Source organism: Eucalyptus grandis, chromosome 4 (assembly GCF_016545825.1).
Source record: "Eucalyptus grandis isolate ANBG69807.140 chromosome 4, ASM1654582v1, whole genome shotgun sequence".
Taxonomy (NCBI): domain Eukaryota; kingdom Viridiplantae; phylum Streptophyta; class Magnoliopsida; order Myrtales; family Myrtaceae; genus Eucalyptus; species Eucalyptus grandis.
This window is the reverse complement of record NC_052615.1, coordinates 16,118,033-16,141,159: the sequence shown is the minus strand read 5'-3', so window position 1 is coordinate 16,141,159 and position 23,127 is coordinate 16,118,033. Positions and strand designations below refer to the sequence as shown.

Genomic DNA, 23,127 nt, shown 5'->3' with positions numbered 1-23,127 from the left:
CCCAACTTTATCAAGAAACCTACCCAAACTCTGTGTGAACTGGCTTTGGTCCGATAAGGCCAGATCGGTTTGGGTCCCGGGTTAGACCAGCCCGGTTGCTCACCTCAAGAATCCACATTAGCAAGTCAATTATTGAAACTAATTGGTGGAATTTCTGGTACTTGTATGCATCATCGATTGCTTTCAACTGCCACCATATTCTCTAGATCGATTTTCATTCTATCTAATGCCAGTGAAAAGAATCTATGCAGCAAGTACTGCTATAAATTCAGGGCGCTGTGAACATATCTGTGTAGAGATTAGATGTCAGATGCATGCATGTTGAGATTTTAACATTACATGTGAAATATGATTGGTTTCTTCTGGCTAGAATCTCGAGGGCTTGGGCATGTTCTCGACGATAGGTCTATCACAATCCACAAGCTTGTTCCCAAGATAAGTGCGAACCAAGGTAAGACAAAAGAACAATCATCGAGAGCCATCCACGAGAGTCGACATGGTTGTGCGGTTAAGCCAATCCAGCAGATTTTCATGGCTAATCTCAAGGAGTCAGCGTCAAGGTTTGGACCACTGTCATTGGGGCAATCATTCCCTTCCTTCGTATCTTCTCTGTTCCCTTTTGTTTTTATTGTGGGGGGCAATTTGAACCAAGCAACTTCGATTATCTACATTGCCCGATTTTCTGCCGTAGCTTATTTCTCTATTTTTCGTGGCTATATCCGATTATATTTCTTATTTTTGGTGTTAGGCTAAGCTGTTTTCTTGATTTTCTAGGTCATCCAATGTGATTGCGGAAGCTAATGATTTGAAGGATTGTTCTAACTCAAGGCTCAGATATTCGCAAGTAACTTTCCCTATTTGATTTGATTTGATACTCGGTATTGTCATGATAGCTTCTTGGCCGTCGGATTCGACTAATGAATTTTTAAGTGGTTTTATCCGATTGTGTTTGTGGGAATATTGCTGGTATTTGCTGTTGGGGTTGACATATTGTTGTATTAATAAAAGACAATTGTATTTTTAAAGAATAATGATCAGTGATCTAGCAAATCGCACCACCGGAGCATATTTCATTTGGAAGGCTTAATTTATTATAAGTTACTAGAATAAACAGATTTCGCCACGTACCATGAAGATGCGGCCACGTGGGTGTAACTCAAATTCATTTCTCTGTTGTGTAGTAGTCTTCTCATCCAATAAGTAGTCACTCCGATTATTTTACAAAAAAAAAAAGAAGAAGAATAATTTAAGAAATATTTTTCTAATCACTTTTATCTCTTACTAAAATAAAAAATAAAAAAAAATATTTTCATTATCCTTAAAAATGTTTAGACATAAATTGTTGTCAATAATAAAAAAATTTCATTATTAACTATTTCAAGTGATATGAAGATTGTTTTTAGGAAAATAATTCTAATTTATTATTTTTTTGCAAAACAAATAGAGCATTGCTTTATGTTCATTCTCCTTATCTTTTAAAGGATTTTTTTCTGATGAACTTAGTCTAGTAAATTCATTTAGTTATGATGTGGGTTAGTGTATCTATATCTTTGGGCATCCATGTTGTTCATGTTCGACTTATTAGTATCGCTCAAGCCACATAGGACAATCAATGTTGAATACATTATTGCTTCAATGATTTCTAAATAGAATTGGTTGGAAGGATTAAACCGGTAATTGTCAAAAGATTTATGACTAAATTGGTCAAATTAAAAATTTATAATTAAATTTGCATCGTGTGATAAAAATTTCAACTTTTTGGATAATTTTCTCTTTATTTTTTATGCTTAATATTATAATATTGGTATTATTGGGCAATCATATTACGAAAGGTACATCCTGAACGTGAAAGCATCCCACCGAATGGATTTACAAGTGTATGGATGAAATGTGGTTATGTGTACATAGCATGGTCAACTCATAATTTAAATGCAGAAGATGGGTTTTCTAGGGAAGCTAATGTTCTTGGAGTTATCACTAGAGAATGCATTAAATTATTAAAATATTCAACAAGTGCCACGTGGAGGGTTCCGGAGAGGAATGATCTGTTCTTGTCAAGATTAGGTTGATTGAGAGTGACTGGGAATGAGGACATACATAACTTGCAAAATCGGTGATTAAAGTAATCATGCTCACGTGGACATGGAGCACTCAATGAGAACTTTCTTGATTGCCATTTTAGTCGATCAAGTCCATATGAAGAAGACAATTATCTAATTAATTTTAAACATATTGTAAAGATTTCAATCCAATTCTAAATGTTTCAATTTTGTCTTTCCATCCTAAAATTTGCGTAAAATTCCAATATAATTCTTCTGATCAATTTTGATTGGAAATTTGTTCTACGTGACACACCGCTATGTCAACGACTTTTGTTTCTAATTGGTTGGAATGCTTACATAAAAAAAAATTTGTGTAGATGTTTAGGACTAAATTGACGAAGTTGAAAAATATAGGATTGAATTGGCATTCGTATAATATATTTAAGACTCATTATGTAGTTTTTTTTTTTGGTAAGGTGACTCATTGTGTAGTTGTTCTCCAAATCAGTCAACAAACTTAAATTAGTTGGGCATATGGATTTGGAGAAATTTGTGAGACTAACTCATCAATTTCAAAAAGAAATTATGTTCTAGCGCTAGCTTAAATCTCAAGATAAATATCAAGAACGAGAAAATAAAAGTGGCTCACGCACCAACCTCGTAAAATACTTTTATTCTCTCATTTTGATATTTTGGAGATGCTAAGATAGAAATAAATACGTATAATTACTATGAAAGAACATCCATAAGATATCCACTTTCAGGCCCTTTTAATTATTCATACGTACTAGTATATATGTTTTTCCAGAGTGTCTTATTTAGAAGTCGTATTTCCCTTAATAAATAGCTAAAGATATCTTCTAAACTTGGGAATGTAGACATGTGTTCGGATGTGTTTGGTTTGATTTTTCGGAATCAATCAGGGTAGTTGTTGCTTCTTTATCATAGCTTTTAGCTTTAACTAAGAGTGTTTATGCTCAACTTAGAAATCAACCAATCGGGAAAAGCTTCGCTTCAAGTGCCAATCTACGCCACAAAATTCGGGTTAAGACGTTCGGGTTTGCACCCAGATTGAGTATCCGTTGCTTAATCAGTACTTGTGAGAGGGAAATTGAGAAACTTAATTGCTAAGGAAGAGCGAGAGTTGTCAGCACCTCTCAATAGAATGAGTGTTTCATCTTATATATAGGCTATCGAGTTGCAGTTGATAAGTAGCGACTTTCAATGATGATTGGGAATGTTCATTGAGAAATATCCATTACAAAAGACACCTATACCTAGACTTCAATAATATGTAGCGCTCTACAATGATCAAACCAATTTGAGGACCGCTGTAGACATTGTCTTTTATGTAGTGGAGGCACTGATGTCTCATCTAAGATTTGATTCCATCGAACAAGTTTGTTTTTCCGACGGCTGGTCCAGTCGCGTTGGTCTCATAATTTGACATGTGAGGTCTTTCCACGAGTCCTCCACAGTTCCTTCGTCGAAGGGGAACCTACAAGATGCTTTTTGCCAAAGCATGACAGACAAATCCTTTATATTTACTCAAAGACTTTTTCAAATGCTAAGCCGAATGCATACAAAAAGGAGTTTTTTTTTTTTTGGGGGAAGTAGGTTTTGTCCATGGGTACGTAGGCCCAAATTCCAATCCAACTCATTCTCTTCGCTCGTTTTTCATTGCAATTTGGCGTGGGGAATTAATTCCAGGTCGAGGCAAAGAATATTATAAACTCGTCGATCGTTACTTCAGGAGCTACTAAAGTAAATTATCATTAACCCCTTTGAATAGTTTTCTTATTTTTTAATTACACAAAACCCCAATGAAATTTCCAACTTTTTACAGCCTTTAACTATCCGTTATTTTCTATTGGTATGTGCAATGCCCGTTAGTTTTAAAGTGTAAAAGTGTATTTTCAATTTTATATAAGAAAAATGCCTCTTTTCCCTTAATTACCGTAAATATGAAAAACAAATGTAGAAAATGAGATCGAACTAGAAAACTAAATAACGTGAGGAATGAAATTTATGGCGGTAAATTGCAAGAATCAAGGGGTAAAAAAGATGGAAACAACCCTAAAAAACTGTCCTTTCTAGCGAAGAAAATAGAAACCCCAAAAAACTATCCTAGTTTTGGAAACCAACGAGTCCCGATCGCATGCATGTGCAGTCGTGAACTTTCCAGTCCTGACAACTTTGGAACTTGTGCAACTTTCCTAGTTTTCTAGAGAGTTCACGTGAAGACAACTATTTCCCTGACAAATCCATGCGAAATATAACGGCATTTTTTAAATTTTTTTTATTAGGGGTCCTTTCATTATATTATGAAGTAAATATACCTATGATAATATATGGTTTTAACAAATCTTGGTACGTTAAGTAAAAAAATCTTCTATATATAGTTATAATGTATTTGATCGTGTCATTGTTACACTAAAAAGGACAGCATTTTTCTCATATATGACCAATCTAACAGAGAAATTCATTTATCGTTTATGAAATGATTATTGGGTTTTATTTTCCATTGTTTTTGTCTTGGCCTTTCGAGTAAAAATATCAATTCTTCACAGCTAAAAGTGCTAAAAGCAATATCGGCAACTCGTTCTTTGTTTTCCAATGAAGCGTTTTCATTTCAAAATTGCTATTTCCAAAGTGTTGACAAACATTCACGATCCTAACTCAAAGCACCACATGCCGAATTCTAGAACTGTGCCACACTCATGGCGCTTTCTGATTTGTCATCTCCATTTTCCATAAACATGTCAAATCGTTTGTTCTCACGAAAATTCCCGACCCCTATGTATACAGAAATGGATATCGTCAAACCCGAAGCCCCAGTGAATTCACTAGAACCGAAATTACATCTTCATTTTGGCATGTTCAGTGAAAATACAACATTTGGGACTCGGCTTGACATGAACTCATAAAACAAATTCCAGAAGTCCTACGAAGCGAACCTCATTACGAAAAATAATTGACGATGTTGGGTTATATCGAAACCAGACTTTCTTTTTATGCCCCTAATTGAATTGATTTCCACTTCCATTATTCCTATTAAAATAGTCTTTTTTTTTCTTTTTTCTTTGAGGAGAAACGAAAAATTAGGCCAGAATAATAGGCATGGACGAAATTTCGTTATGTAGTCACCCATTTCTCATGTAGGCGTGAGTGTCAATTTAATTTACCTATGTAGTAAGGAGATTGGTGAAGAGAATAGTGATCGAAAAAGTACACAACGTAGAGGGAAAATTTGATGTCACGCCAGCACACCATATAACCAAAAATGAGTAACGATTCGTCATTTCGCGTCTTTGAACAGAAAGCATTCACAAACACTATCATTTTCCAAATAATAGAACAATTTAGTCAATGACTTGGTTGATTGAATTTCCTACAGTTTGCTCTAATCTCTCCCTGCCGTCCAGTCAAAACATTCACATTCCCCAGCTTGATCATTGCCTTGGCGAATTTCCGCCGGAACGCGTTGGGTTGGCTGATGTAGTCCGCCGCCATCCGGCGCGTGAGGTCGGTGAACGCCAGCTCTTGATCCAACTGAAGAGTTGCCTGTTCATTGAGGACCCCTCGATAGAACGAAGTGTCGAGCTTGAAAGGTGTGCTGGACGATGGCGTCATGAAGATCTTGGGGTCGGTACTGAGATTGAACGGGACACTGGGGTCGGGTCGCGGACATTTTTGCCTCAGGACGCCCAGGAATTGTGGGTCGATATTCGGGTCGGCTTGACCCGAACCTAAGAAGTTGTAGAGCCGGTCCACAAAGAAACCGCACTGGCAAAATCCCATCGCATGTGCCCCTGGCCATAGATATCATCTTCTTATCAATAAGCATGTCTTGTCCTATCTATAGATTGACGATTCGAGCAAGTGAACGTTGCTTTACCTAATAAAGTGACAAGATCTTCTAGGGAGAGGTTGATAGTTTGCATGGCACTAGCTGCCGCAGCAACGGAAAAGGATGGTCCAGGAATATGAACGTCGCTGATGTTCGAGACCGTCCCGTCCCTTCGTCCGGTGGGAAGAGCATAGGCCGACCCTCCGGTTAGGGCAACGCCGTCTCGGGTGGCTAGGGCCAATATATCCGCACAAGAAACGATCCCCTTGCACTGCTTCTCTAGCTCGGCTTTTATCTCGTCGATGACCTCAAACCCCCTTAGGTCAAATTAGGAGGTGCATCTTTTTCGGCCACCCTGTTGCCATTACTGTCTATGAGGACCGAGCCATCGCAACCCTAATCGCGGTAAACAGAAGAGGACGAAATATTAGTTTATTAGAAAAATGTTTAAAATGTCTGGAGATGTATAGTACCCTAGTTCAAGCATTGGATGCTTACTACTTGATGAGCTGGATGATAAAGCGCATGTGCTAAGATATAATACGTAGGTGCATAATTTAATGAGAGAATTGTACCTAGTCAATTGCTTAATTTAGGAAGCATTCCCAAGAGGTTAGGGTAATAAAAAAGAGGACAAATTTGTTAGTATCTTTTATTGTGTGAAATATAAATTGGGGTCTTCTATTATTTTTTAACTTTCTTGATATATATGTGTAGATAGACTTGAGCAGGTCCTTAAAAGGCTTAAGAAAAGAAACACGCGGGAGAACCATCCTAAGGTGGGAGACCCCGTGCTATCTTTCGTATTCCCTCTTTGTCGGGAAGACAAAAATGGACAGAGAATTTGGGGGCCTCACGGTGATAAAGGTAGCATGCACCGGCTACCGTCGGGTAGGCTGGTATAGTAGCCACCCGCGCTTGGAGTGAATGAAGGTGGGTGAAAGGCCCACAATAGAGCTAGCATGAAACCACATACTACCTCTATTCCTTGATTTTTCAAAAGGGAGCTAACAAGTTTATAATATAATCAATAGAAGAAAAAAAAAAATTATGAGATGGAATAATAATTAGAAATCCGTGCTAACCGTAGGAATGGACGATGAATAAGAAGAGAGCGAGAATATCCAAATTATCGGATTAGAGATTAAATTTTTGGAAAGGTAATTCAACATTACTATGAGAAAATACATCCCATTTATAGTCCCAACGAAATTAAATGTACACGAAGTGACAAAAGAAATCATCCAAAGAAAGTAAGAGAGAAAACATAAGGAAAATTATTTGTTGATATCATAGAAAGAAAATGTATCTTTGAGAGAGAGAGAGAGAGAGAGAGAGAGAGAGAGAGAGAGGAGTTACACGGATGAAGCAGTCGTGAAAATGCATACGAAGCAAACCGGCGGGAATAGACGGGTCAGCGCTGAAGCGCTGCTGCATTATCCCCTTCACCACCAGCTCAGCTTGAGGACACGAGTCCTTATAGAAATGCACCTGCAGCTGTGCTGCCGCCGCCGCCACCACCATGCTCATCAAGATCGCCGTCGCCACGACCCGAAGAGCCAAGATTGCCATAGCTCGATTTAACTATTATACGAAGTATTCTGCGTTCTCTCTAACTCGTAGGATCTTCTTATGTCTTCTCCCTCCCTCCCTCTCCCTCTCCGTCTCTGTATATATATAGAGAGATTGTGTGCACTTTATTTGATGCAGATGTGGGTGATTTCTAGACCATGATATGCTGAGGGTTCTTGAGAGACCTGTGCGATGTGAACGATTAATATTGGGATTCGCGGTCTTTTACTTAATTGATTTCTTCAAAATCATCAATGCGAACCTCCTCGAGTCCATGCGAGCGGAAACTAAGCAAGCTACGTGCACATGGCCTACCTGCATGTGCATGCACGAAAAAGAGTTTTCTTTCAAAGACATGATGCCAATGACCATGTGACTTCAATGTATGAGATCAAGGGGGCACATTTTCAATATTTGATGGGTGGAAATTTCCTAGTAATTTACATGTAGGTGAGGGAAACGGGGCTCAGTCAACGAGCGTCCAGGCTGCGGGTGGCAGCGTTGCTACTGCTGCCTGGTAGCAGCTAAACCTCGCCCTCAGAATGATGCGAAATTTTTCTCCGACGTGATAAATGTTTCATGTAGGTTCGGAAGAGAGCCAATGCAAATCATGTAAGATACTTCCTGACTGTGCTATTTGAACACGCTGCATACGTTTAATATAAATTTCATACCAGAGTGAGGATTATTACAATGCAGGAAAAGAAAGATAAGCGTGGTTAATGAGTCAATACTTAATGCGATATGCTCGAAACAGAAGTTACCGTGTTGCGAGTATTGAGTCCATGTTTGGTGGAGAACAGCCTTGCTCAAGGAAGAATAGCTGCGAATTATTCATTTTTACAGCTTGAAATTTGTTTGTTAGCTAGAGAAGAAATACATTCTCAACGTCCAGAGACCGGTTTAGTGGTCAAACGCTTCATATGATAGGTTTTGTGCTCGAATCAGTGTTTAGGAGCATCTTTTGAGAGACGAAAAAGGCCAAGGAATATTTATGCCCTCAGGAAAAAAACAAAGAACTACGCATGGTTCCTTAAAGAGATACATCGTATTTAATTGCCAAATTTGACTATGTGATTCATATCGCTCTACCTGTATTTGATAATAACTAGTGAGACTCCATTTTAAATGTCGTGAACTAAGCTACGTTTGAAAAATGGTGAGATAATTGGAAATACGGAACTTTGGGTAGAAAGGTGGAAAATGATTTATTTTTTATTAGAATGGACAAGAGGGAAATTAAAATGTTAGGTATTTTTCGCAAAGGTGACCGGTTTCATTCCTAGTTTTTGAAATCAGAAGCCGAATTAGGAAGGATTCTTTGAAAATTCTCCTTATGCAAGGGATGATGTATAAATATGGACATGAAAGGATGTGCCATTTGACCATATTGATGAAGAGTTTTCTGGTATTACTTTAAGAGAGTCAACACTTGAAGCGCCGGACTAGGGTTCTTATGGTCTTAGAACTTCACATTTGGCTTAAAATAAGTTCGTACCTGTTAGAACGTGAATAATAAACAATAAAACAAGTAGAAAATGAAAGCTGGCTAAATCTCACAGATCTCTCAATTGCGTACGCACGATATTATTCTATTTCCCCATTAATTATAGCTAGAAAAGGTTGCGAACTTCGAGTTTGCATTGATTTGTAGATCCTAAATTGACACACGACTGGCTTTTTTGTCTAGTTTGTGCAGGCTAAAAGCTAGGGTTTTGCTTAGCTTTACAAGTTTTCCCTCGCAAATGCAGCTGGTCATCGAGTTTGGAGCCCAGAGCACGCTGAATTACGTGTACTATGGATGTTAGTACATCGGTGTGAGTTAATGTCGACGATGACGTAGAATGAAGTGCTAAGTAACTTTTCTTAATGCATTTCTTTGACTAACTAGTGCAGTTCACAAGCAGTCCGCCTGCTATGGCCACAATTGAAGTTTGAGCAACATGTTTATATAATACATTAGAAAGTCACTTGTATTAGGGTAAACGAATTTTTAAATTTGGGTCTAATGTGCGACAGGGACTCTGAACTTTTAAATTTTTTTATTGTGATTCTTGAACTTTAGTTTAGCATGCAATATCGTTATTGAACTTTTGATTTGTTTAATGTGATCCTTAAATTTTTAATACATTTTCAATTTAGTCATTAGATTATTTAAATAATTTTAAATGTTCAATGTTGTCCTTGAACTTAAATTAATGAAAAGACAACAGTGGACATCTTAGGGATTATATTGAAAAAATTAAAAATTTAAGGGCTGACGTTACATATTGAGCTAAAATTTAAAAACAATATTAAACAAATTTAAAGTTTAAGGACTATAATTTACCTCAGGCCAAAGTTCATGACCCATTTTTGTTATTATCCCTTATTAGTTTGAGAAAATATATCCTATTGTATGTGTATCTAAGTGATTGTAATCGATTTTCTTTTGTCGATTAGAGTGACTAATCAACAGGCGTAGTTTCACAAAGTCAAGTGATAACCATGATTAGAATCTATAGTTTAATACCATAGTGGATTATTATTGTTTCTCTTTCTAAATAGGTAGGAGTGTCATTCTTCCATCCCATCTTGGTTAACTATCATCATGATGATTAACGCATTCTCTTTCTATATAGACAAAAAAAATTATTCAAAAATTTTAAATCTTATAGCGGCTAATTTAGTCATATAGTTTCAATTTGGGTAATTTAATCCTAAATAACACGTCAATGTAATTCTAAATTTTTTGACGATTTGCCAATTTTTAGATTAATTTTGATCGAAATTATTGATATGGTGGTCCAGTCGGCGTCAACCGGTCCTACGTGGCATGACTTGCACTAGCGTAGAAGATTATTGCAATTTTTTTTAATTTTTTTGATTTTTTTCTTATTTCCCTCCACTGGTTGCTAGGCATCATGATGCCTAGCGGAGGTTGCCGGCTACCGGTGGTAAGGGCGACATGTATCTCTCTTTGACAAAAGAAGTTGGACGGGCCCTATGTTGGCTCCACCATTCAAAAAACCATTGTGCGTGTTACAGTATGAGGGTTATTATGGTCATTAACACTTATAGTGTTATTATGATCATTAAGTATTATTTAATAATAAAGGTGTGAGACGTGGAAAACCCTAATCAATTTTCACGTTGTCCTTTCAGTTTTACACGTTCTCCTCGTTCCTTCTTTATCAATTTCTACATCGCTATCTTTTCTTCTCATATATTAATTTCTACATGGTATCAAAGCCACATCAACAAGCATCACTCAACCCAAACACTAGCCCTCCCAAGTCTAGATTTGATGTCAATGAGCATAGTTGGCTCAGATTTGGCTTCGTTGGCTTAGATCCAATGTCGTCCGGCATCACATAGTCTTGTCCATCCATTCAAGATTTGATGTTGGTTGAGCTCACACCACCTTCGTGCAAGCTGATTTGATTGGTGTGGTCCTCTAAGGTTCACTCGTGTGTTCGTTGTTCTCAGTTTATTAAAAAAAAAAAAAAAAATGTAGCAAGTTGCTTGATGGAGATGCTGATCTCGTTCGCCACAAAATTGATGTTGGATGAGGTGGTTTCTGGTTGGGCATAATCTATGTTTGGGCATTTGTCTTGATGAAATAGGATGAGTTGATTGAAGTATTATGGAGATTTGGATTGTTTGAAACAAATCACGGAAGTTTGTTGAATTGAATTAGTTGGAGGGATTTGAATTTGATTATTGTGCTAAAAGTTCTTGCGTTATATTGGTACACATCAAATTATGGCGGAGAATAGAGGTGTAGTAGCTGATGTTGTGTCTACATATTCTAGTCGTTTGACAAAGAAGGAGTTACAAGGTATCACCAATTTCCAACAATGGAGGAAAATCATGTTGTTAGTGTTGTTAGTGTTTCTTTTTTTTTTCTTTTTTTTATGCCCAGGGAACTCCGTACAACCGGCAACCGACGGGTAAACCCGGGGGCGACACTAGCGGAGGACCCACTACCCCGACATCGCGCTTAAGATCTCGTGCGTCTTCACAATCCGCTGTGGGAGGAAAGTTGATTAGAATGTCGGAGGAGGAATTTGCTAGGTATAATCAACTCTAGATTTCCTAGCCGGTTTCACACGTCCTCCTCCACGCCTACTTTTGTTCGGACGAGATAATGCAAAAGCGTGTCTTTCTTCTCGCTTCTTGCCCCCGGGTCATTGATTCAAGTGCTATCGATCATATGACTAGAGTCTTAGGTATCTTTTCTGACTTTCATGAGTCTATGTCTAATGTTACATTAGCTGATGGTTCTCTATTTACAGTGAAGGGGATAGACACAATTCCCCTAACATCCTCCATATCTTTATCTTCAGTCATGTATCTTCCTAGTTTTCTGTTCAACCTTATGTTTGTCAGTCGACTTACCAAAGCATATGATTGTTCCGTAACTTTCTATCTTGATTTATGTGTTTTTCAAGATTTGAAGACGAGGAAGACGATTGGTAAAGGACATGTATCGGGAGGGCTATACTTGCTTAATGATACTACAAGTGTTGTTTGTTTCGCAGCTTCCCCACATCAGATCCATTGTCGTTTGGGCCACCCATCCTTGGAAAGTTTAAAGAAGTTAGATGCTTGGTTTCAGCCTTTATCTAATCTTAAGTGTGAGTCATGTCAATTTGGCAAATTGCATCGTATTAGTTATCGTCCAAGAGTCAATAAACAGGCTTCTCAGCCGTTTGTGTTAGTTCATTCTGATATATGGGGTCCTTGTCCTACTCTTTCTAAGTTGGGTTTCAAGTACTTCGTTACTTTTGTAGATGACTATTCAAGAGCCACTTGGCTCTATCTAATGAAAAGTCGTTCTGAGTTATTTTTTCTATTTTGTGCATTTGTTAACGAAGTACATACTCAATTTTCAACTCCGGTTTGTATTCTTTGAAGTGATAATGCTAAAGAATATTTTTCTAATCCTTTTCCTGAATTCATGGCCCAACGGGGCATCCTTCATCAATCTTCTTGTTCGGATACACCACAGCAAAATGGTATTGCCGAATGGAAGAACCATCACTTACTAGAAGTTGCTCGATCATTGATGTTTGAAATGAAGGTTGATAAATCTTTTTGGGCTGATGCTATCATGACCACATGCTATCTTATCAATCGCATGCCATCCTCTGTTCTTAAGGGTGCGACACCACACTCTCTTCTTTTACCTTCGGAATCCTTGTTTCATTTACCACCTCGTATATTTGGTTGTGTCTACTATATTTGTGACCATCATCCATGGCTTTCCAAACTAGACCCTCAGTCTCTTAAATGCATTTTTTGTGGGGTATTCTCATACACAAAAGGGATATCATTGTTATTGTCCTTCTTTGCATAAGTATTTCACCACTACAGATATTTCCTTGTTTGAGTCGACTATTTATTCTGATGAACTAATGGAGCCTCCTACAATGGATGATGATTCCTTTATATATGTCATTATGAAACCCACTTCGGATTCTCCTCTAATCCCTCTACTAGTTCAGCATGTATATAGTAGATGTCATCATCGGCATGTGAAGCCTCTTGCAGATGTACCTTCGCCTATTTCATCTTCTCCGTCTTCCAAGTCTAAGGTAAGCCTATCACATACTGATCTTAATATCCCTATTGCTCACCCAAAGGGGTTCGCAGTTGTACCTAAAACCCTATTGCACAATTTGTCATCTATTCTGGTCTGTCTACTTCTTTTCGAGCTAGTCTAGACACTATTGATAAATATGCTACTTCTAAAGCTGTTGCTAAAGCATTATCTAGTCAAGGTTGAAGGACAGTTATGGAAGAGGAACTAATGGCACTTGACCAAAACAAGACTTGGGATCTTGTTCCTCTACTTGAAGGAAAAACTACCATTGGATGTAAATGGGTGTTTATTGTTAAGGTTAATGTGGATGATATTGTCATAACCGGAGATGATTCTACAGGGATTGATGAATTGAAATTGCATTTGCAACAATAGTTTCAAACAAAGGATTTGTGACGAATTTAATATTTTTTGGGTATCGAAGTGACATAGGCAAAGAAATGTATCCATATCTCACAACACAAGTATGTTTTGGATTTCTTAGAGAGACAGGTATGCTAGGAGCAAAACCCCTAGATAAACCCATGGAAGCTGGCTCAAAATTAATGGTAGAGGAAGGCGAACTATTGAATGATCTAAAACGGTATCGAAGGCTTGTTGGAAAATTGAATTATCTGACTATCACTCGACTCGATATTTCCTTTTCTGTGAGTGTTACAAGTCAATTTATGTCTTCCCCTCGTACCTCTCATTGGGATGATGTAGTCAAAATTTTGAGATACTTGAAGAAAACTCCAAGTTGTGGTCTTTTCTTCGGTGATCATGGTCACAGAAGAGTGGAAGCATTTTCGGATGCTGATTGGCCGGGTCTCTTACATATCATGGTCTTTTCTTTGATTAATGCACTTTTGTGGGAGGAAACCTAGTATCTTGGAAGAGTAAGAAGCAAAGTGTTGTGGCTAGATCCATTGTAGAATCGAATATAGAGCTATGGCTCAAGCTACTTGTGAATTAATTTGGATACGTCAACTATTAGTTGAACTTAGATTCGAAGATCCTGCGCTAATGAAGCTGTGGTGTGATAATTAGGCAGCAATCCATATTGCTTCAAATCCAGTATTCCATGAGCGTACCAAGCATATTGAAGTTGATTGTTACTTTATCTGTGAGAAGCTTTAGGCTGGAGTTATTTCTACTAGTCATGTTAGGACTAGTGAGCAATTAGCTGATATTTTCACTAAGTCTTTAAGGAGTAGTAAGGTTGAGTATATTTGTAACAGGCTGGGCATGCTTAATATCTATACTCCAGCTTGAGAGGGAGTGTTACAAAGTGTGAGGGTTATTATGGTCATTAAGTATTATTTAATAATAAAAGTGTCGACGTGGAAAACCCTAATCATTTTCATGTTCTCCTCCTTTCAGTTTTACACATTCTCCTCGTTCCTTCTTTATCAATTTCTACATCGCTCTCTTTTCTTCTTCTATATTAATTTCTACAGTGTGTAACAATTGGACTCGAAAATCTTTAACATAAGATAAGGATTACCCTCTCCTTTAGTCACTACCTCGCTAGACCACTATGTTCTTTTTGAAAAGCCGTAGTGCCGCCATCAACTCGGGAGCCGTGGTGTGCGAGACCAGCGACGCCATTGCCAACCATTGACTCCCGGTGTGTCACTGGTCTCATCTTTGCTCCTCCTCTCTCGGATCCGTTGCTCTCTCCCATCCCACCAGAGGTTCGCCTCTCTCTCTCTCCCTCCCTCCCTCCCTCCCTCCTTGTTGCCTCTGGCGACCCGTTCCTCTGTGGATCAAATGCAAGCTAGCTGCCTGAGCTCGTCGAGGCGTTGCTTGGAAGAGATGGACCTGGAGTGGAGCTCGCCTTAGTCGGGAGAAGAGACAAGTCGTCGTCATCCTGGAGATTCAGAGATCTCTTCCTAAGCTTATACAGCTAATACCCTTCTCCAATTCGGCTGGCCTAAGCAATTGTAATTTGTTATAGGGTTTCAGGCCTATTTTTGTGGAAATTAACGTAAGATTTTATTGATTTATGGAAACTAATGTAAGATTTTATTGATACACTTTGGGTTGTTTCTCTTAATAAGCATGAAGTTAGGCAGCCTTCGAACTATCCAGATTAAATCTTCACTCAATTTTTGTCACACGTACACGTATTTAGTGACCGTGCAAATTAGGAAAAGAAAACCTCTCTCTCTCTCTCTCTCCCCACACCATATCCACAGTGCTTGACCTAAAAGATTAATTTTTTTCAAGGTCAGGAAATAATCAGTCACGGAGATGATTGACCGAGATATAGTTTACAAGGGAGTCATGATTTCAGGGAATTGAACTATACGACGGATCGAAGTCCTTCCCGAGATTATTTTATATATAAAATTAGGGAAGATCAATTGTAGATTTACTGAATATTTGCTTTCTGCTTCTCAGTTAGCATAATATTTGGTTTATCTCACATAAGTAGTTAGAGATAATCCTTTTCTGATCTGTTAAGCATTATCTTGCACATATATTTGCACTATAGGATGACTAACACAAACAAGTTACGAATTCTCACATGGAATTACTGTAGGGAGATTAAAATATACCAAACAATCTGTCTCTTGTTTGCGATATGGTCAAGGAAGCATCTGCTAAAAAAGGTGATTGACCTTTCTCGCAGTATTATCTCAATTCCTCAGCCAATCCCAGTAACGTACTTGTCTTGTGTGTGCTGACTTGGGACAAGCTACACAACATGGTTGAAGCAACAACATGCGCATTGCGGACGAAATACAAAATCGAGCTTATCATTGGATCACTAGAGAAGCCTGATCCGAGGAGACTCGAGTTTACTGTCTGGGGCATTTGTAATTCCATGTTGTGAATTTTCAATTCCCTTGACAAATGTCTATAGGAAAGCATGGCATACACAAAAGAAGCAAGAATAATGCGGGACGAGCTAAAGGAGAGATCACCCGAGGGAACAGACCTCGCATTCACTGGATCAAAATCGAGATTAGGTTGCTTCAGCAAGGTGGACTCTCAGTTGTGGAACATTACACAAAGTGGAAGGTCTTAGGGGATAAACTTGATGACTATGATGTCGTCCATGTACCTCTGTTGTAGCCATGAAGTATGCAGAGAAGAAAGATGTGGAGAAGATCCACAAGTTTCATATCGGCCTAAACATTGAGAATGTCCATTCTCAAGTTTTCAACGTCAGGTTACTCCCGTCCCTTGACAAAGTTAATTCTACAATCACACAGGAGGAGTGCCAACAATCAATTGCCCGAGGGAAGGAAGAGAAGATCGAGAGTGCTGCTCTCTCTATTGGAAGAGTAGCCCCAAGGAAGGCATTGTTCGGGAAACTTAAATGTGACTATTGTGGGACGGTCGGGCAAGAGAAGAGTAATATCAGGAGTCGATACCGAAAAGAATGTGATAAAAATCAAGAAGGTCCTCAAGGGATCGAGACAATGAAAACAATGAGTTGGGATCAATATTAGCATTTGATTAGTTTGTTCAGCAATGAAACCATCCACTTCGAATGATCAACTCATAGGTGAGGTGCATCGGTTTAATCATCTTTCCATAGATTGAATTATCGATAGTGTCATCTCTCAATATTGACATGGTGGCTCTTGCTTCTAAATCAATGGTGAAACATCACGGATGCATATCCTATATGAACTTCAATGGAAATGTGACTCACACCATAAAATTGCAATTTTTATTTTGGGCTTGATTTTGTTTTGCACACTGTGGCAATCTTAAGTGCAATCTTGTAAGATTGAGTTTGTATTTGCAATGCTCATTCTTCTTTTCTCAGTTGTCAAAAGGTGGTCCTAGCCTTGACACTCATTCAGCTTTTCCAGCGATCAAGGGACAAAAGATTGACATCTGGCATCAACAATTAGGGTAGCATCATGATAAGTTTTGAATTTGATCACCGATATTGAGATAAATAAAAAGACCCAATGTGTTATATATGTTGTCGTGCGACAACAATGTACTTAATTTCCTTTAAGCAATGACAAAGCCGGTGGAATTTTTTATTTGTAACATTTTGATGTTTGGGGGCCGTTCAAATAGGGAATCTCTCGGGTACACATTACTTTTTTTAGCTATTGTCGATGTTTATAGTCAAGCAATTCAGGTGTATTTGATGAAAAGAATCGAAGGTGTACCAAATCTGTGTCAATTTCCATCATTCGATAAAATCCAATTTGATCAAGTAATTCAAATGATTTGGAGTGAGAATGGCTCGATTTTTTTTTTTTTTTTTAATAATTCGATGAAGGATTTCTTTCCCCAAAAAGCGGAGTCATGTATAGGTGCGCGAGAAAACAATGAGGCAAGGCTGTAACAGCCTGGCAAGCAGTAGAGAAAGCACGTTATATGATCCAAATGAAGACCGCAACTCCTCAGTTCACTCTATTGATTTCTATAGGTACTACCTATTCAATCGAGAAGTTTATTTTTTATGAATGATTTACTGAGCTTCACAATGCTTTTTTAGCCGTTGTTGATTCTAATACCGAGCCCAAGAATTATAGGAGACAATTTCAAATCCTTTGCGGAGATAACCAACAACGACATAAAGTAAGGCACTCAGGGATGATTTGGACTTGGACTCTGGTCACTTTGCTAGAGGGTCAGAAACCCACAGGGTATAGGTGGGTTTACAAATCCAAGTGTCAAGATGATGATAGTATTGAGTGATGTAAAGCTCATTTTGTCATAAAGAGATTCACTCAAGAAGAAGGCTTGGACTTCCATAAAACCTTCGTGCCAGCGGCTAATCCAGTCATTACAATGACTTCTTGTTGTATTGGCTCGTAATTGGATGTATCGGATGGATGTCAACAATGCATTTCTATATGGTAATTTGAATGAGACCATTTATATGAAGTTTCCATTAAGTTTCACAACAACAAGTTGAAATAGTGTCTATCGACTATGGAAGTCCTTACATGGTCTTTGAAAGGCATCTCAAAATTGGACTTCAAAATTTTCTAATGCATTGAGAGAATATGGTTTTGATCAATCATTAGCCGATTACACGTAGTCACCTACTCTCATGGCAATACTTTTCTATTGTGTTAGTGTATGTTCACGATCTCATCTTGATGCGCAAAATAACTCACAGTAATGTGCAGAGCTCAAATTATAACTTGATAAATCTTTTCATATCAAGGACCTTGAGCAATTAAAGTATTTTTAAAAATTAAAGTGTAGTGGACGGTTGTGCTAGAGAAAGTATGCACTTGAATCTTATTTGAGTACAACATATTGGCAGCTAAACTAACGACTTTCCCAAAAGAGCAACCGCGTGGATGTCTACTTGGATGTCTACTTTATCTTACTATCACTCGTCTTGAATTACATTATTCAATCCAAATACTTTCCCAGTTCATGTAGGAACCGAAGGAGTAGCACTGGGAAGCCGTTATATAACCCTTCCCAATATCTCAAGAAAACCCTAGGGGGTACGTTATCGGCTCCGCCTTTACTTTGCTGGAGTGCCTTTTGTGACTTTGACTAGGCAAGTGCCTCAATTAATAGGCGATTACTTCCTGATTACTTTGTCATGTTTGGTGGTTGTCCAATGTCTTGGAGAACCAAGTTGTCGGTCCTTTACTAAAGCTGAAAATTGTATTATGGCAATTGTCACCAGTAAATTGATTTGGTTGTGGAGTTTATTCGCCTTTCTCAAGGTATTGCACGATGAATTGATGAGTCTATATTGGAATAGCCAAACTGCTTTATAAATCTTGGCAAACTTATTATTTCACTAACGAACAAAGTAAATCGAGATTAATATATACAACTTGGGCATTCATACCCTCTAATCTTCAACAAACTGACATTTTTACCAAGTAAGTTGGGTATGACCTTCGTGCGCCAACTTGAGGGAGAGTATTAGGTGAGATTAACGGAACATTTACTAAATATTCGATTTCTGCTTTTCAGTTAGCATAATCATTGGTTTGGCTCTTATAATCGGCTAGAGATAATTGATAGATTTTATTTTTTTATGATATGTTAAGCATTATTTTGTATATAAATTGGCACCCTATGATGGGTAATACAAGCAAATTAAGAATTCTCATTTTTATTGATATAAGTGTGTGTTTATATATACATATATCATGTATGTGATTTGTTTAGCCATAAAGTAGAATCTAGGTATCAACTCACGCGAAAAAGGGCCAAGGGATATGTGCACATGGTTGGTTAGATTCCTAATGGTAAAAGCACCCTTTATTATTGGTTGCCGCAGACAACGATGGAGTGCTCAACACAAAAGTAGCATCTCCCTTGCTTGCTCAGCTACACAACTACAGTATCGATCCTTCGTGTCGTAGATAACATGCACAACATTTGATACCATAGTCTTATTCCTTTCTTTCTCCGATCAAAAAAACCCTCCTGGAAATTCTCTTCACCATTGTCTACATAATCATCAACGATCACTCTCGATCGCTAGTCTCTCGAGCTCAGACCACAAAAGAAAACGAAAAGGAAACAAAAGGGGACGATGTCGGACCCTAACCGGATACCGATTATCTCTGCACACCCGCCGGAGAAGGTGCAGAAGCCTGTGAAGCCCCACCACACGCCGCGGTATTACGTGCACCGCGTCAAAGAGAGCCTCGCCACCCGGGTCTCCAAGATCGTGTGTGCCATTTTCTTGACCCTCCTCCTCATCCTAGGCATCATCACGTTCATCCTGTGGCTGAGCCTCCGCCCGCACAGGCCCCGGGTCTTCATCCACGACTTCTCGGTCCCGGGCCTGAGCCAAGCGAACGGGTTCGAGAACGCGGAGCTAGGGTTCAACATCACGCTCCGGAACTCGAACCAGCACATCTCGATCGACTACGATGCATTGGACGGATCGGTTTTTTACAAGGATCAAAAGATCGGGTCGAAGTCGTTGTTTCCGGGGGTACATCAGGACCCCAAGACCACAACGACTGTTACCGACGTGTTGAGTGGGGCCACGTTGACCGTGACGAGTCAGCGCTGGATGGAGTTCTTGGGCGATCGTGCGGCGGGGAGCGTGACGTTCCGGATGGAACTGACGTCGGCCATCCGATTCAAGGTGTCGACGTGGGAGAGCAAGCGCCATCGGATGCACGCCAGCTGTACGGTGGCTGTGGGACCCAATGGGAACATCTTGCTTGCTTCCAAGGACAAGAGATGCCCGGTTTATTTCACTTGATTGGCTCTTGCTAGCTTTTCTTCCAAGTCATAATTGGGTTCGCTGCCTCATTTGATAATTCATTGGTAACTTTGTAATTGAGTTTTTCTGATTAAGAAGCATATGTACAATTTGTGTATCATTTCTTTTCGTGAATCTATGAGGGAATTTGTCTTTGCAATTATTCAATATGAAATTGCCACCGAGATGGAGAGAAAAAAAAAAGTAATTGGGAATTGCAGGACGTACGATGATATGCATTAGACTTCGAACCCAAATGACTTGCAGATGTCATACATTTCTGTCAAAAAGGTGACATCTTATGCGAAGTATCAGATTTGGACAAATGTTGCTCAGTAAGAGCACAATTCTATTGTTGGGTGCCCCAAAAAAAAATCAGATTTTTTTCGTGCTAATGAATTTCAATAAACGTCAACAAATGCAAAAGAAATAATAACTGTTGGTAAAAGAATGACTGTCAACTATTGTTCAGGAAACTTGTTGGTAACTTATGAAATTTTCATAAATTTATCAACATTTTCTTGCTGTAGTTTTCAAATTATTTTGCAATGGGGATATTAGATAGAAGCTAATTGAGGGATAGAAGCTAGTTGAAAGTAAATTAATCATGGGGTGTATCAATTTGATATATTTATTAACACGAATTAAGTTTGGGACAAATGTGATTATTGTGTACCAGTTTGAGATTTTTTGTGACACGAAAATTAATTTGGGATAAATATGGTATGCGTATATCAATTTGGGATTTTTTGGTGGTATTAAACCAAAGTCATAACACAGTTGATGAATTTAACTGCCATGGGAGACAAATAAGAGTTGGAAAACAACAAGAAAAGTCGATAAAAAAAGATAAATGAAAATCTGCAAGTAGTTAAAATGAGAATTCTGCGAGTAATTAAAATGAGAATTGGAAGCACAAAACAATTTAATAATTCAATCGAATTAAAAACCGGTAGGTTACTTAAATAAATATGAATAAATTGATATAATAGTCGATAAATATAAAGCTTTGGTAAGAAAAGACAAATAAAAGTTACAAGATAATAGAAGAGTATAATCTGTTGTAAATTACCAACGAACTATCTGGAAATCAAGGGACAGGTAACTTTTCTTACCAAGATTTTTTTTTTTTAGATACATACAAATTCTTTCAGAATTCTACCGGCAAGAAGAAAATAAAAAATCCATTTTTTCAAAACAAATGAGTATACTCGTCCCTAGAAAGATGAATTAGATAATCAGCCGTGGGATGATCGCATAGTTATGCAGTACAACCGCTAAGGTGATGAAAGGTAAAACATTAGGAAAATCAAGGAAAAGAAAGAGTTAGTGGCAAACGGCATCAGAGAACAACATATTTGAGCTCTTCTTGTAAGCTTTTGGATGCTGGAAGTAAAAGTGCTTATTAAAGTTATGATAAAAAGTCTGACTGATTTGCCGCCTTACGACTTAAAATTTCATGTGTGAACTCTCTTAATTGCAATCTAAAAGTGTTACGATTTTTATACAAAAATTCTTGTTAGGTCCACTGTCAGTGTAAAAATTCAACATTGAAGGAGCCACGTGTGTTTTCGAGACTAGCTTTTCAATCAAATCATTTTTATTTATTCACCGGTCAACTGTGAATATGATGAAGAAATATTTTACATCGACATTGGACCAGATAAATTCTTTACATAATCCATTTTGGATAGTCGTAATGTGGTATCACATTTATGATGTGCTGACTTTGAACAAAACAAAAACTCCTATCATACTAACCCAAACAAGCTCCTAAAGAGGAAAAGCATCATCATGCTTCAGAAGAAAAGCATCTGTTCCCCTAATACTTTAATGAACTTGGCTTATGCCTTAGGCAAACAAAGAGATTCCAGAGAAATACTAAGCTGGCACTTTCATCCTGTTCACCTCCTTTTTCTCTCATAGATCTATTTCTCTCAATAACATAATCGTCTTCCTCCCCCAAAAATGTCATCGCCTTGTCCTAATTTTACCGACGAAATCTTCACTTCCGAGGCAAGGAGCTTCTATGTATGGCTGCTTCAAATCTTCTCTCTCTTGGCCATCGTTGCATTTTGCATATGGTTAAGCCTACGTCCCAATCAGCCTTCCTTCGCGGTGGTGGACCTCTCCGTTCCGACCTTGAACAACATTCAGAACGGCTCGAGTTCGTTGACGTACGAGCTTGAGATTCAGAATTCGAACAAGGACTCTGGGGTCTACTATGACGACATTCTCATGACGTTCTTTTTCGGGCAAGATCCAGTCGCCGACGATGTGATATCTTCGTTCTACCAAGGGAAGGACAAGACTCATCACGTGAGACAAGACGCGAAGGCGAAAAATACGCAGATTTGGAAAGGCGTTGCTCGTGCGGTGGCGAACGCGACGGCCCAGTTGAAGGTGAGTCTAGCGACTCAGGTTCGATATAAAACGTGGGGTAAGAAGAGCAAACATCATGGGATGAACTTAGAAGGCGTTGTACCCGTTGGTTCTGATGGGAAAATTTCAGGCAAGAAGAAGAAGAAGAAAATTAAGCTACATCATGCTTCTGGCAAGAGGAAAGCGTTCAAGAAGCATCACTTTAAAGTTTGATAATTGGGGAATTATCTTAATGAGCCTATGAATTGTCCAGTTATTGTATAAAGCAAAATGTGCTCTTAATTTAATGGTTTATGATGTTCTGTTCAATTTTCTTCCTCCTTTGTTTGCAGTATTCGAAGGCAAAAATTTAAATATTTTGGGAGTTATTTTGTGTCTCGAAATTTTTTTATAAGCAAAAGGATCCTTAGTTCTCATGTTAGCAAAAGAGAGGAGCATGATTAATTTGGTGATACCACGCCAAATAGGACGCGATTGGATGAGTTTCCAAGCGTTCAGAAAATAAAAGTTCAAAAGGCAACCTCCGAAATAG

At 38.3% G+C, this 23,127-nt stretch overlaps 3 protein-coding genes across 3 annotated transcripts; 2 read left to right on the top strand and 1 right to left on the bottom strand.

The window, feature by feature from the left end:
• Positions 1 to 5,344: 5,344 nt before the first annotated feature.
• LOC104441129 (peroxidase 57) lies at positions 5,345 to 7,534 on the bottom strand. The gene is given in 4 exon segments (XM_010054137.3): positions 5,345 to 5,854; positions 5,941 to 6,219; positions 6,222 to 6,288; positions 7,252 to 7,534. Coding segments are annotated over 4 exon segments (1,005 nt in total). The 5' UTR covers positions 7,465 to 7,534; the 3' UTR covers positions 5,345 to 5,408.
• An 11,861-nt stretch (positions 7,535 to 19,395) lies between these two features.
• LOC104441131 (NDR1/HIN1-like protein 26) lies at positions 19,396 to 20,384 on the top strand. The gene has a single exon (XM_010054138.3). The coding sequence runs from the start codon at positions 19,530 to 19,532 to the stop codon at positions 20,211 to 20,213; it is 684 nt and encodes a 227-aa protein (XP_010052440.2). The 5' UTR covers positions 19,396 to 19,529; the 3' UTR covers positions 20,214 to 20,384.
• Positions 20,385 to 22,181: 1,797 nt separating this feature from the next.
• On the top strand, positions 22,182 to 22,808 carry LOC104441132 (protein NDR1). The gene has a single exon (XM_010054139.3). It carries the CDS (start codon positions 22,182 to 22,184, stop codon positions 22,806 to 22,808), a length of 627 nt encoding a protein of 208 aa, XP_010052441.1.
• The last annotated feature ends 319 nt before the right edge of the window (positions 22,809 to 23,127 follow it).

What these genes read in the sequence shown, in the direction of transcription:
- LOC104441132 (XM_010054139.3), top strand. Translation starts at nt 22,182, where the DNA reads ATGTCATCGCCTTGTCCTAATTTTACCGACGAAATCTTCACTTCCGAG.
- LOC104441131 (XM_010054138.3), top strand. Translation starts at nt 19,530, where the DNA reads ATGTCGGACCCTAACCGGATACCGATTATCTCTGCACACCCGCCGGAG.